Source organism: Protopterus annectens, chromosome 9.part0, assembly GCF_019279795.1.
Source record: "Protopterus annectens isolate FY-2018-M chromosome 9.part0, PAN1.0, whole genome shotgun sequence".
Classification (NCBI taxonomy): domain Eukaryota; kingdom Metazoa; phylum Chordata; order Ceratodontiformes; family Protopteridae; genus Protopterus; species Protopterus annectens.
In genome coordinates, this window is record NC_056743.1 from 1,417,567,420 (window position 1) to 1,417,580,121 (window position 12,702).

The 12,702-nt window shown below is 41.7% G+C and overlaps 1 protein-coding gene across 1 annotated transcript in view; it reads right to left on the reverse strand.

Moving 5' to 3' along the window:
• LMAN2L (lectin, mannose binding 2 like) overlaps nucleotides 1-12,702 on the reverse strand; it is a 364,835-nt gene that overhangs the window by 151,547 nt on the left and 200,586 nt on the right. Inside the window, exon 5 of the mRNA XM_044084378.1 lies at nucleotides 9,634-9,666. Within this exon, the coding sequence (XP_043940313.1) occupies nucleotides 9,634-9,666 (33 nt within the window). The remainder of the gene's footprint in view (nucleotides 1-9,633; nucleotides 9,667-12,702) is intronic.

The window sequence follows — 12,702 nt, forward strand, 5'->3', positions numbered from 1 at the left end:
ATTTATTATTAAATATATCTAAACTTTTCATTCTAGCTGGTCTTTTAGAGAATTTTTAATCTCTGACAGTACTTATATACACATTTGGTGACAGCTCTGGCCACTCCCGAAAGCCTTACCACATTGGTCAAACACCATAATTTGTATTAATATTAATTTCACTCAGTATAATTGGGTACCCTTGAAAGAGCCTTAGAGTAGCTGCCTTTAAGTGTCTGGTGGTGGTGTAACTATCTTATCGTCTGAGCAGAAGGGGGCATAGCTAGTAAATCTGTGCCAAGCTTTACCAGGCGCGTCTGTGTGTGTGAAAATCAAATCTCAAAGAGTGTGTGTGTCAACTGCTTGGAGCAGGGCCACGAAAAAGTGGCTCCATGGAGAGGGTGCTGGAGGACTTGCCTTGGACACTCCACTGAGGACTCAATCTGACACCTGTGCCAGTGGAGAGTCTTACTGGGGATATGAGGAGAGAGAGAAAGGACCCAGTCCCTGGACTGACTGTTCCCTGTGTGCTCTTAACAGAAACTGTGCTTGATGCAGACAGCTGCATTTGGAAGTACTGAGTGTATCCATTTTTGTTTCAAGTGAACGTCCCTCTCCAGTGCCAGTAGTGAGGATTCAGGCTCCTTGATTACTGGCCCAGATTGGGGACATCACATATTGGTTAGCAGTGGTGTGGATATTAACTGAACTTCTGTAGTCTGTAGGCAGTAGTCACTGAAGGTGGGTGTACTCTCATGCATCCACAAGTTAAACATTCAGAGTTTCACTTTCACAACAGCTTTCATTTATTTTTTGTTAGTTTAGTTTAGTCATGGAAAGCAGACATTGATGTCATCAGAGGAGTATGGCAAGCTGGCCAAGGTGTGTGAAGCCAAAGGACTGGTGCATACCAACCTGACTAGAAAGGAAATTATTTCAGCTTTAGTCACAGCTCAAACCAGCATCCAGGAGGATAACCAGTCTGGTGATGGGAATTTGCAGCCCTCAGAAACAGGACAGTTCACCTTTTCCTAAGAGGACTTACAAATCCATCTGCAGTTAGAGACTTGAACTGGAGGCCAAACATTGGCAGAGAGACTGCAGTGTTTGGAGGCTGAAAAAAAATGAGAAGCAGTGTCACCATGAGAGGGAGATGCTGACTCTTCACCAGGGTCATGGAGGTAACGGGGAAGGGAATAAAAAAAACAGAAGCAATAAAAGTCAGTAAATTTCTTCCACAGTTTACAGAGGGTGATAATTTTGCTAGTTTTATTCACATATTTGAAAGAGTATGTAAACAGTATAATGTTGACCAAGGGCTCTGGGTACGGTTCCTGATTCCATTACTCCATTGTAAAGCTGTAATTGCCATTTCTAAATTGTCTGATATTGATTGTTTAAAACTATGATAGAGTAATGTTTACCTGAATGTTTTAAATTAACACCTGAAGCTTACAGAAAAAGGTTTTGTGAGCATAGACGCAAAGCAGATGAAAGTGTGCATGATTGTATTGTGGAGTTAAGCACTTATTTTCATAAGTGGGTGAGTGGGTATAGGGTCACTACTTCTGAAGGGCTGTTAGACCTTTTGGTGAGGGACCAAGCCCTTAGCACTTTGCCTGAGGACATGAGAATCTGGTTGGCAGACCAAGAATGTAACTCTGCACATGAGCTGGGGAAAAAAGGGGCTCTCTACTTAACAAGCAGGGCATCACTGCACAGGAAAGGGATACCCAGTGCTACACATGGATATAAGGGAACCCATGGTGGGTAGCCTAAAATCCCTCCAACAGAGTCCACCAGTAACAGGGGAAGCCACTAATTCAGATACATAACCAGAGTCAAGGGTTAAATGTTTACAATGTAACCAGTGGAGCTGTGTAGCATACAGATGTCCACACAGGTAAGGTGGAGAACAAAAGGTGGGGGAGCCAGCAAGTTGGAATAACAGTTTGTCAGTGGTAAGTCATCTGGAGACAAGAGTAGCAAACAACTATCACCAGAGGCTATATCCCATCTTAGTGGATGGCAAACAGGCCACTGCTACGAGAGAGACCACCTCTGACATAACCATTGTAAAGCCTGCAGTGGTTAAAAAGAAGCAGAACTTGATTGGGCAATCCACTCCAGTCAGAGCTATAGGAAGGAACCCATTCCAAATGTCTTTGGCCAGTGTTCACCTTAACTGGGAGGGTGGAAAAGGAAGCAAGCAAGTAGGAGTGTTTGAGGATATCCATGCAGATATCTTGATGGGGAATGATTTTGATAATGCAGTGCCTTGTTGGCATGCAGTTACACTCAGTCTGGCTTGGAGAAAGGCATGTGAGGCTGGTAGCCTGGGGGAGACTGAGACAGACCCCACACCTGAAGCCAGGGCTGGTGAGGTGGCTATTTCAGGGAGGGAGCTACCCTGTAGTAGTGAGCCTGAAGGTAAGTCACAGCTGCTGGTAGGTACTGGACTTTCCTTGGTCAGGGTGACTTCAAGGGCACAGGTAGTGGTAGTACCTAGGCTGACAGTGAGACACCACTGTCAGAGGATACCATGCAAGGGAAGCTGGGAAGAGTTAAGATAGAGTTGAGACAGACTCCACTCTCAGACTCTATACTGAGAGGTTTGAGGGAGATAGCTAGAGAGGCACCTGATTCAAGGAAAAGGGGAGTCTGTATACTGGAACGAAGGGTTACTGTAAAGAAAGTGGACCCCTGAGGGAGGGCTAGAGGATCAGGTAATACAGCAGCTGGCAGTGCCTAGAGCCTACCATCTGTCACTTCTAGACATAGCCCATGACATTCCTTTTGCGGGTCATAAGGGCATAAAGCGTACCAAGAGACATATTATATAGAACTTTTATTAGCCTGGGATTGCAAGGGATATTAACAGGGCACTGCAGGACCTGTGAGCAGTGCCAAAAAGTAGGCAAGGCAGGAGACAAGGTCAATGCTCCTTTGATGACTTTGCCTGCAACTTAGGAGCCATTTCAGAGGGTAGCTAGGGATATTGTGGGGCCACCAAGTACCCAAACTTTCACAGGGAAGAAGTATATCCTGGTGGTAGTAGATTATGCTACTACATACCCTGAGGTGGTGGCTCTGTCCTCCATTGAGGCAGAGAAGGTGGCAAATGCTTTGCTGGAAATTTTCAGCAGGGTAGGTTTGCCACGAGAAATACTGACTGACAGAGGTACCAATTTCATGTCAGACTTGCAGGCTTGTCTGTGGAAGCTCTGTGGGGTGAAGCACCTAAAAAACACCCCCTACCATCCCCAGACTAATAGTCTTGTGGACAGGTTAGACTCTACACTAAAGACCATGCTATAGGCATTTGCAGACAAGTTTAAGAGAGTGGGACAAATATTTTCCCCCATCTGCTGTTTGCATATAGACAGGTACCACAAGAATCTACATGTTTTTTACCCTTTGAGTTGCTGTATGGAAATAGGGTGAAAAGCCTTTAGATTTGATTTGTGATGAGTGGGAGGGTGAGTGTGAATCCCACCAGGAGTCTGCTGTGGCATATGTCCTAAACCTCAGGACATGACTTGGGGAATTCATGGACTTGGCCCAGGAGAACCTGGCAGGAGCCCAACAGCAGAAAAAGGTCTAGCATGACAGGAATGCTCAAGCCCGAGAGAATGCTGTGGGACAGCAGGTTATGGTTCTCATTCCTGTTGGACACAATAAGCTGCAGGCAGCTTGTGAGGAACCCTTCAAAGTGGTAAGGCAGGTCAATGATTTTAACTACATGGTAGAACTGATAGGCAGGAGGGAGGTGCACAGATTGTACCATATTAAAATGATGAAACCTTACTATGACAGGGAGGCCCTGGTGCTGAGTATTTGTAGTGCATGTCAGGAGGAGTCTGAGGGGAATCTGGTTACTTATCTCCTCCGTGAGGCTCTGACTGACACCTCAGTGGAAAGGGTAGCAATGTCCCGGCCGCTATCCCCTACCCAGGTTTGAAAAATCCGAGCAGTGCTACAGGAGTTTGGGGGGCATGTTCACTGGGAAACCTGGATGCACCCACCTGGTGTAGCACCATGTGCAGGACCCCCAAAGGTCTATCAAGCAGGCCCATTACAGATTGCCTGAGCGAATCAGACAGTCTCTGAGGGAGGAGATAAAGGAAATGCTGAATGGGGATAATCCAGGAGTCCAGCAGTCCCTGGGTCTCCCCAGTGGTGCTGGTACCAAAGAGATGGCAGCACCAGGTTTTGTGTGGACTACATCAAACTAAATAGTCACACAGAGTCAGATGCTTACCCCATGCCTAGGACTTACAGTAGCCTGGTGGGGCTAAGTACCCGACCAAGGGATACTGGCAAGTGCCCTTGACTCCCACTGCTAGAAAGAGATAAGCCTTAGTGACTCCTTTCAGATTATACAAGTTCGCAAAAATGCCCTTTGGGATGAAAAATGCCCCAGTGACCTTTCCAAGGCTGGTAGATCATATCCTAGCAGGAGCAGGAGATTATGCCTTTGCTTACCTGGATGATATTGCCATTTACAGCCATTCCTGGCATAAGCATCTTCAGCATGTCAGGGAGGTCCTGGCCAGACTGTAAAGGGCAGGGTTGACCATTATGTCCGGTAAGCGTCAGGTGGGTATGGCAGAGGTTTCCTACTTGGGACAGAGTGGGGAGTGGTAAGATCAGGTCAGAACCTGTTAAAGTGGAAGCTATTCAGGCGTGGCCTGTGATACCAAAAAACAGGTGAGGGCATTCTTGGGGACAGTGGGGTACTATAGAAAATTTGTTCCCAATTATAGTACAATAGCTGATCTCCTCACAGACCTGATAATGAAAAACAGGCTAGATAAGGTAGTGTGGACCCCAGCCTGCGAGCAGGCATACAAAAAGCTTGAAGGGGCTTTGGGAGGACCTCCTGTGTTAGCCAGTCCAGATTACAGCAAATAATTTGTTGTGCAGGTGGATGCTTCAAACCATGGGGTTGGGGCTATACTCAGCCAAGTTTCCTCAAAGGGAGAAGAGCACCCAGTGGTATATCTCCGCCATAGTCTCCAATGCAGGGGGGAATGTTATGCAGCTGTAGAAAAAGAATGAATAGTCATAGCATGGACACTGGATAAACTTCAACCCTATCTGTATGGAAGGAAATTCACTCTAGTTACAGACCACAATCCCTTAACATGGCTACATCAAGCCAGCCAGCAAAACGCCAAGTTACTCAGGTGGATCCTAGGGGTGCAAGCGTATGATATAAACAGTGCCGCACCATAGTGGTATTAGCCACACCAATGCAGATGGGATCTCAAGACAGAGCATGACAGAGTATGAGTTAATGTATTTCCATATAGGCTCATTCCTCTCAAGCAACATTTCTCCAGGTTCACCTGAGAAAGTAGCTTGAGTCTTCAAAGGGAGGAGAGATATGATGATGTGGGGTATTGCCAGCAAAACCAGGAGAATTAGAGCAGTGGATGTGTAACATATGCCAGCACAGTTATCTGGAATTTTGTAAAGAACTGTATGCCATTTCTATATCAAACGGATTTGTACAGATGCTTGGGTTGAAAAATGCATTTGTAAAGTTGCTTATGTTAAAAATGCATCAACAGTGTGCCCTACTCAACAGAAAAAAGAAATATATATGTATTATTGTAACTGCTTAAATGTATATGTTTTAGCAGAGGATATAGAAGAGAAGAGGTTAATCTCAATCCACCTGACTTTGAAAATATTATGAAATTAAATTACTGGGCCTAGGCCATAAAGATTGTATCTTGCAGTTCTCAATGTAGCCACAGACAAAAGGTCTGTACTAAGAAGTTTTCTACATCATCATTGTGGTGAACTAATTGCTACTCTAGATGAGGGGAGGTTTGAAATTGTTTTATGACTTCCAGGAGCTGCAGCAGATCTTAGCAAGTGTGTGTGTGTGTGTGTGTGTGTGTGTGTGTGTGTGTGTGTGTGTGTGTTATTGACACATATGTGCTAAATCCTGACAGCTTCTAGCCAAGGAGGAAGCATGGGTACCAGCAGTCAGATGACCAGATGTATGTGATGTCATTCAGTAATCCATCACTAAAAATAATGTTTAATACTAGGTGAGACTGAAGTCTCAAAGCACTCTTTTTGTAACCTGACAAAGAAGGATCTCTCACCTACTTCATCTTGCCTTGCTCTAGTAAGTAGCCAGGGAATAATAATTCTTTAGATCAGTCAGGAAAATATAGTGAGATTACTTAAGCATGTTTTTTTTCTGTAACTGTGTGAACCTGTCCACCTGTTATGTTTAATATGACTGAAAATCTGGTGTTTATCAAAAATAGATATTTAGCATTTTCATGTTCTTTTCTTATTTATTATTAAATATATTTAAACTTTTCATTGTGGCTGGTCTTTTAGAGAATATCAATCTCTGACAGTACTTGTATATATTTGGTGACAATTCTGGACACTCTTGAAAGCCTTACCACATTGGCTAAACACTATCAATTTTATTAATATTAATTTCATTCAGTATAATGTGTACCCTTGCAAAAGCCTTAGAGTAGCCGGCTTTGGAGTGTCTGGTGGTGGTGTATCTACCTTATAGTCTGGGCAGAAGGGAGCACAGCTAGTAAATCTCTGCCAGCCTTTCCTGGTGTGTGTGTGTGTGTGTGTGTGTGTGTGTGTGTGTGTGTGTGTGTGTGTGTGTGTGTGTGTGTGTGTGTGTGTGTCAGCTGCTGGGAGCAGGGACATGAAGCACTGGTTCCACGGACAGGGTGCTGGAGGATTTGGCTTGGATACTCGGCTGAGGACTCAACCCTATACCTGTGCCAGTGGGGAGTCTTACTGGAGATCTGGAAACAGAGGACCCAGCACCAGACTGAATGCGTTCCCTGTGTGCCCTTAGTGGAAATTGTGCTTGATGCAGACAGCTGCATCTGAAAATACTAGGTGTATCCATTTTTATTACGAGTGAACATCCCTCTCCAGTGCCAGTAATGAGGAATGATGGCCCAGATTGGGGACATCACAGACAAGTTAACAAGAGCAATGCTGGGTGGAAATGTCAAGTGACAAGACTCTGAGGCCTGATGGAAGAGATGATCAAAGATTCGTCACAATTAAATATAGGATTGGTTTGATCTGTTACAGTAGAATGCACCAAAATTAGGGAAACTTTTAGAAGAGTCAGAAACTGCAAATGTATTCTGTCAAAGAAAAAATACTCCAATTTTCCTGCTGAGAGCTTGCTGATAAGCATATGTCTGGAAATGTTGTGCTGAAAACAAGGCGATATGGGTAAAGGGGATGGAGTACTTAGAGCTTGGGAAAGTTTCAGATGCCAAACTGTTTAAGTCCTTTGGCCTTAGACAAACTGGTAAAAAGATGACAGATATAATTACAGGGTTATGGGGGTGTAGTCTGCAGTGACTGCATATTTGAATTAGTGGAAATATATGACTGATTGTGTTCAGTAGTGTTTTCTCAATTGCTGTTGGTGCAATGACTGTGCTAATCGATACTTCACTATATTCTCATTCATACAGATATACATACATATAAACTGTTGCTCTAGAGACCTATACCTTATACTACCAAATCAATAACACCACATGGCATGACAGATACCCAACCAAATGTATCCTAGTTTCTAGAACAGGCTGCCCTCACCTGTCTGGACGACTGGATGGGTGATCACAAATTGTCATCAGGAATATGTGGAGAATATCTACTCAATTACCTAATGGCAGGCACTGTTAATTCTCCCACTGGTATTTGCTGATGTGGCTGAGCTTCTTGATGGTCTTCAAGGCCATAAGCTTAGTAAGAACATATGAACCTACAGAAGAGTGTGTGTGTGTGTGTGTATGTATGCGCATGTCTGAGCATGTATATATAATGTACATCTTTAATGCACATAAATACATGGTTCATATATTAGCCAGTTAACTTTTATAGTGCCTTTCCACTACATTAGAATATTTACATGTAGACAATCCCTAATCTGAAGCATTTGGGACAAGCCAGGTTTTGAATTTAGGAATTTTTCGGATTTTGGAGCCCTCAGACAATGAATTACAATTACAAATGCAGATTAATTAGGAGTCAAAATGTACAATTAATGTCTACTGCTAGTAGTAGATGACAGAACAGCAGTGAAACTACATTGCATAACACTTGTATGCTGTGTTATGAAAAACTGAAACAACTCATTTTTCAAAATTCAGGTGCACATTTAGAGTAAGAGTCAAGACTGTTGGAAGTGATCCCCTTCCACACACACTCACACAGGTTGTAATTAGAAGGTGGTGAAGAAGGTGCAGGGTTGGATCATAGATTGTGACCAGTCATTGAGTTGTAGTCAGATGTCTGATGATGGGCTAGGAACAGGATTATTAGGTGGCAAAATAGTGCTGCAGCAGACAGCCTTCTTAAAGACTTCTTGAAGCGTCATCTGTCTCATTAACATAGGTTTCTGTTGAAACAATCTTTCTTTAACTGAGTAAATTGCCATAATCTGTTACTCACTGATAAGTTCACATTGTTCAAGGCCTGCAATTAACTGATCACACATTTTCACCATACCGTCTATGGGAAATTTTGCAGTAGTGACCACAATGTCCTCATCATCGCTGCTATCCTCATGCTTATCTGCATTTAACACCACTGTGGCAATTTTTTCATCGCTCAAAGAATGCACAATACGTGCATCGTCAATGTTTAACATTTCTTCTATGTCAGCTTCCTCTAAGTTGTTTACACTTGCAGCCAATAAACTTCTAGCATATGTTACAAGGTTAGACATCATCTCCTTCTCATCAGTGACACAAAATCCTTTAAAGTTTTCATCTGTTTGTTCATTTTCATCAAACACTGTTGCAAGCCAAAGCTTGTGCCAAAAAATAGTTAGTCAATTTCTCAACATCCTTCCAAGCATTAGTAACTGCATAAATGGTATCCTTAACACTGAACTCTTTCAGGAAGTCTTTGATTCCTACACATTTGTTGACTGCAACAAGCATATAGTTTTAAAAAAAATGGTAATTTTTCACAATGAAATTAAAGACAAAGCAATAACGGTATCAGCAGGTAGTGAACAGCAGGCCCACTTACATACTGCTATTAGTATGAGCGCCGAGCAGTGCGTGGGGTCAACAAATGCACAAAAAAAAAATTTCAGAGCTTTTCAGATTTGGGATTGTCAACCTGTACTAGATAATCCATCAAATCCTATTTTAATATGTTGCCATTACAATGTCCTAAGGAGTTTAGTAATCTGCTACTTGTATGTTTTATTACTGTAGAATGTTTAGCTGCCATGCACGCTGAGGCAGTGAAGTAGAAGACTGAGCTTTCAGATATTCTACAGTTACAATAAACTTTGTACATACTCAGGTATCACATTATCTTTTAAATAATGGCTTAAATGCTGTACTGTTTGAAAAGTTATGCAAAAATACATGGTAAACAATTTACGAGAGAGCATGTAACCTATGCCAACATGCAGTTTGATTCATAAATACCAAGTACATGCATGTAGTTACTTGGTTAGTGAGAATGGCAACAATACGATAAGGGTGACAATGAAATGCACATGCTGGCAGATTGATAACTTTAATGAAGGAAGTAATTATATGCCATAAAAACAGCAAGCAGGGGAAATAAACAAACTGTAATATAGGGGCATCAGGTCACAAAGACTACCTCAGTCCGTGGAGTAAACCTCTTCGACAGGAGCTGGCATTAGTCCAAAAACAACAAAAGAGTGATGCAGGTAAGAAGAAAAAAGCAAGTTAAAAAAAACAGTGACCTTGATTTCTCGGTAAGCACCAACCCAGTAATGTCCTCTAAAATTCAGCACTGTACCAACAGAGAGCTAAATCTCAGTTCCCAGCAACTTTACTGAGATTTTTGAAATCTCTCTCTACATCTTATTGCTTTACAAAGTTGATGCCTACTAAAACAAAAGCTGGGAAACTTACCACAAAACAGTTTCCTGCAAGGTAAACACCTGAACATATCAGACAATAAGGCATCTGCTCTGGGGCCCACATACAAAACTTATGGACCAACTGCTGCATTAACACAAACCATCATGCACCAAACTACTATAATGCAACTGTTAACTGCAGTACAAGAGCTAAAAAAATGAATATGACTGACCTTAAAGAGTTCTACTGAATCAGAATATAATGACCCAATGTCGGATACAGGATACTGTTTCCAAAAATGGAGATCTTGACGTCCTCACAGTAGATCACGATGATTGACTCAATGAAGAACGACTGGGTGAATTTTTATTTACCAAAACCGCCTGTTGACTACCAGGATTGCTAACTAGGAAATCTGAGCAAGATTAAATGTCCACATTTACTACCTGTCAAATGATCGGGAAAGTTTCCTGGCATCCTGGCTTGTATTAACACTAAATCTTCCATCCAAGAACTAAGGAGCACACAGTGCCTTCCGTGTCCTAAGTTTACAGATTTAGCAAGTAAGCCCAGATACACTGTTTACTATCAGCTATTTACTGAAAATGACATCTGAATGAATGGTAACACCTGTAGGAACCCCTGTACAACTTAATTTTAACTGTTCAGTGTAGTTACTACTGAAAATATAAGTATTCCAGCCCCTAATCAGATTGTGAAATTAACATTAAAGTAACACTTCCAGTATCCTGCAAAATTAAAAGGATGCTGTGACAGGATGTTGCTTTTATGGTTAGGAAAAAAAGACTATGTACACCTGCAGGGGCAGCAGAAAAAACAAACTACTACTTATAAAAGGTACTCTCCTGCTTCAGGATTCCTCATAACAGAAATAAATTAAAAAAGGAGTAGATAAATACATCCCACCTCTAAAGCAATCTGAATACTGGGCTGTAGAGGACAAGCTGTTAATTTTTCATGCACAGGAGCATGAACTCTTAACGCTTGTACTGAATGACTCATTTAATGAGGTCTTTTGGCTCAAGCCATACAATGGAAACCCTCTTTTTCTATGTAAATAAGAAGAAATGTCAACTACCAAAGCTAGAATGGTACAAGAGAAACAAAGGTTATGTATTTGCCCACAGGATTTAATCTTCTTTAACATGTAGCAATTAGGCACTGTGCTCATGTTCTAGTTGGCAGATATAAAGCATTCCCAGGCCAAACAGACCATATTTCCCCACTATACCGGATCCTTTCTCCTCGATTTTTCACTCTGACCAAACTGAAAAATAAGAAAAGGTGAAAAGGGAAAGACAGCATAAGCCAACCTTAGACCTGATGGGGAATAGAGGGAGGGCTGATTAACAAAAACTGAACCCCTGACATACCTGCTAAGGAGAGTCTGTCTTCATTAACCCATAGGACTAAATCACTACCTAAATTTCCTGGGTAGCACATTGCAAGTCAAGCTACACGGACCCCAGCATGATATTCAGCTTCTTAGAAATGCAAAACATTGTCAGCAGAACCACAAATCAAATAAAAAAAATTGCCATAGCATGAACACCATGGCCAGGTAATACAAAACTCAGATGGTAAGCAACATTGTAAAGTACTCTCATAGACTAAAGTGCAGAAAGGAAGTCCTGTGAGCCCCATGAGTAACTGAAATGGAGCACTCAAACCTAGCCCCCAGCAAGTGGTCCACCAGGTCCAAAACACAGGCAATGCCTGCAGACCCACCACCAAGGCATAACTGGCCCCACATGTAGGGGCAAATCCCCCACACACCCTAAACTTATATATCCCAATTCAAGATCACCATACATCAGAGAAAAGTGAATATTCTGAGATCATCGCTGCAATAGCATTAGTTATATAGGTTATATCCTACATAGTGTGATGATATGGGTAAGTGCCAGCATAGCCAGATGGAGTTTTGTAAAGAATGATATGCCCTTTGAATATCAAACTAATTCATACAAGATGCTTGTGTTACAAATGTATTAGAAATGTATGTTATTTGCATATCAAACTGATTTTGTACAGATGTTTGTGCTGAAAATGTATTTGTGAGCTTTGCTTGTGTTGAAATGCATCAACTGTGTACCCTGCTGAAATGAAGAGAAATGTATGTGTCATTACTGTAGCTGATTTAAATGTATATGCTTTAATAGAGGATACTGCCACAGCAGAGGTTAACTAAGAAACATAAGGGGAATGTAAATGAGCTGTTAAGCCATTAAAAGGCACACCACAGTGCTGAATATGACTGGAGTTGCTGGGTCTGGGGAAGAGCCTTTGTCCATTAGCTCAGAGAAAAGAGGGGAGGCTCCAGACACTGCCATAAACATTTGGATGTGTATTGTGGCCATCTGTGCTAACTTCCTGTCCCATCTTCAAAGGGGAATACTATGAGAATCTAGAGTTAGGTGACCAGATGAAGTTCTGCTGCCAGCCCACTTGTAAATTACATTTTAAATATATTGCAAAATGAAATCTTAGAGTAGTGAGTATTCTGTTTGGGAAGCCTGACTAAAAATGACCTTTACCCACAGCATCTTACCTTGCAGAAGTAACTTAATTAGGAAACAGTAAAATTCTTAGATTCAGTCAAGAATATAGTGAAGCTTAGTTTACATATTGTTTTTCTTTATTTGTCTGAGTCTGTCCATCAATGTTCTTTTTAATATTTCCTGTGATCTGAACTCTGGGGTTTACTGTGAATGTATAGTCAGTATTTTCATACTCTTTTTTTTATATATTATTAAATATATTTAAAATTTTTATTGTGGCTAATCCTTGTCAAAAGTATATAACCTTTACGAGTACTTGT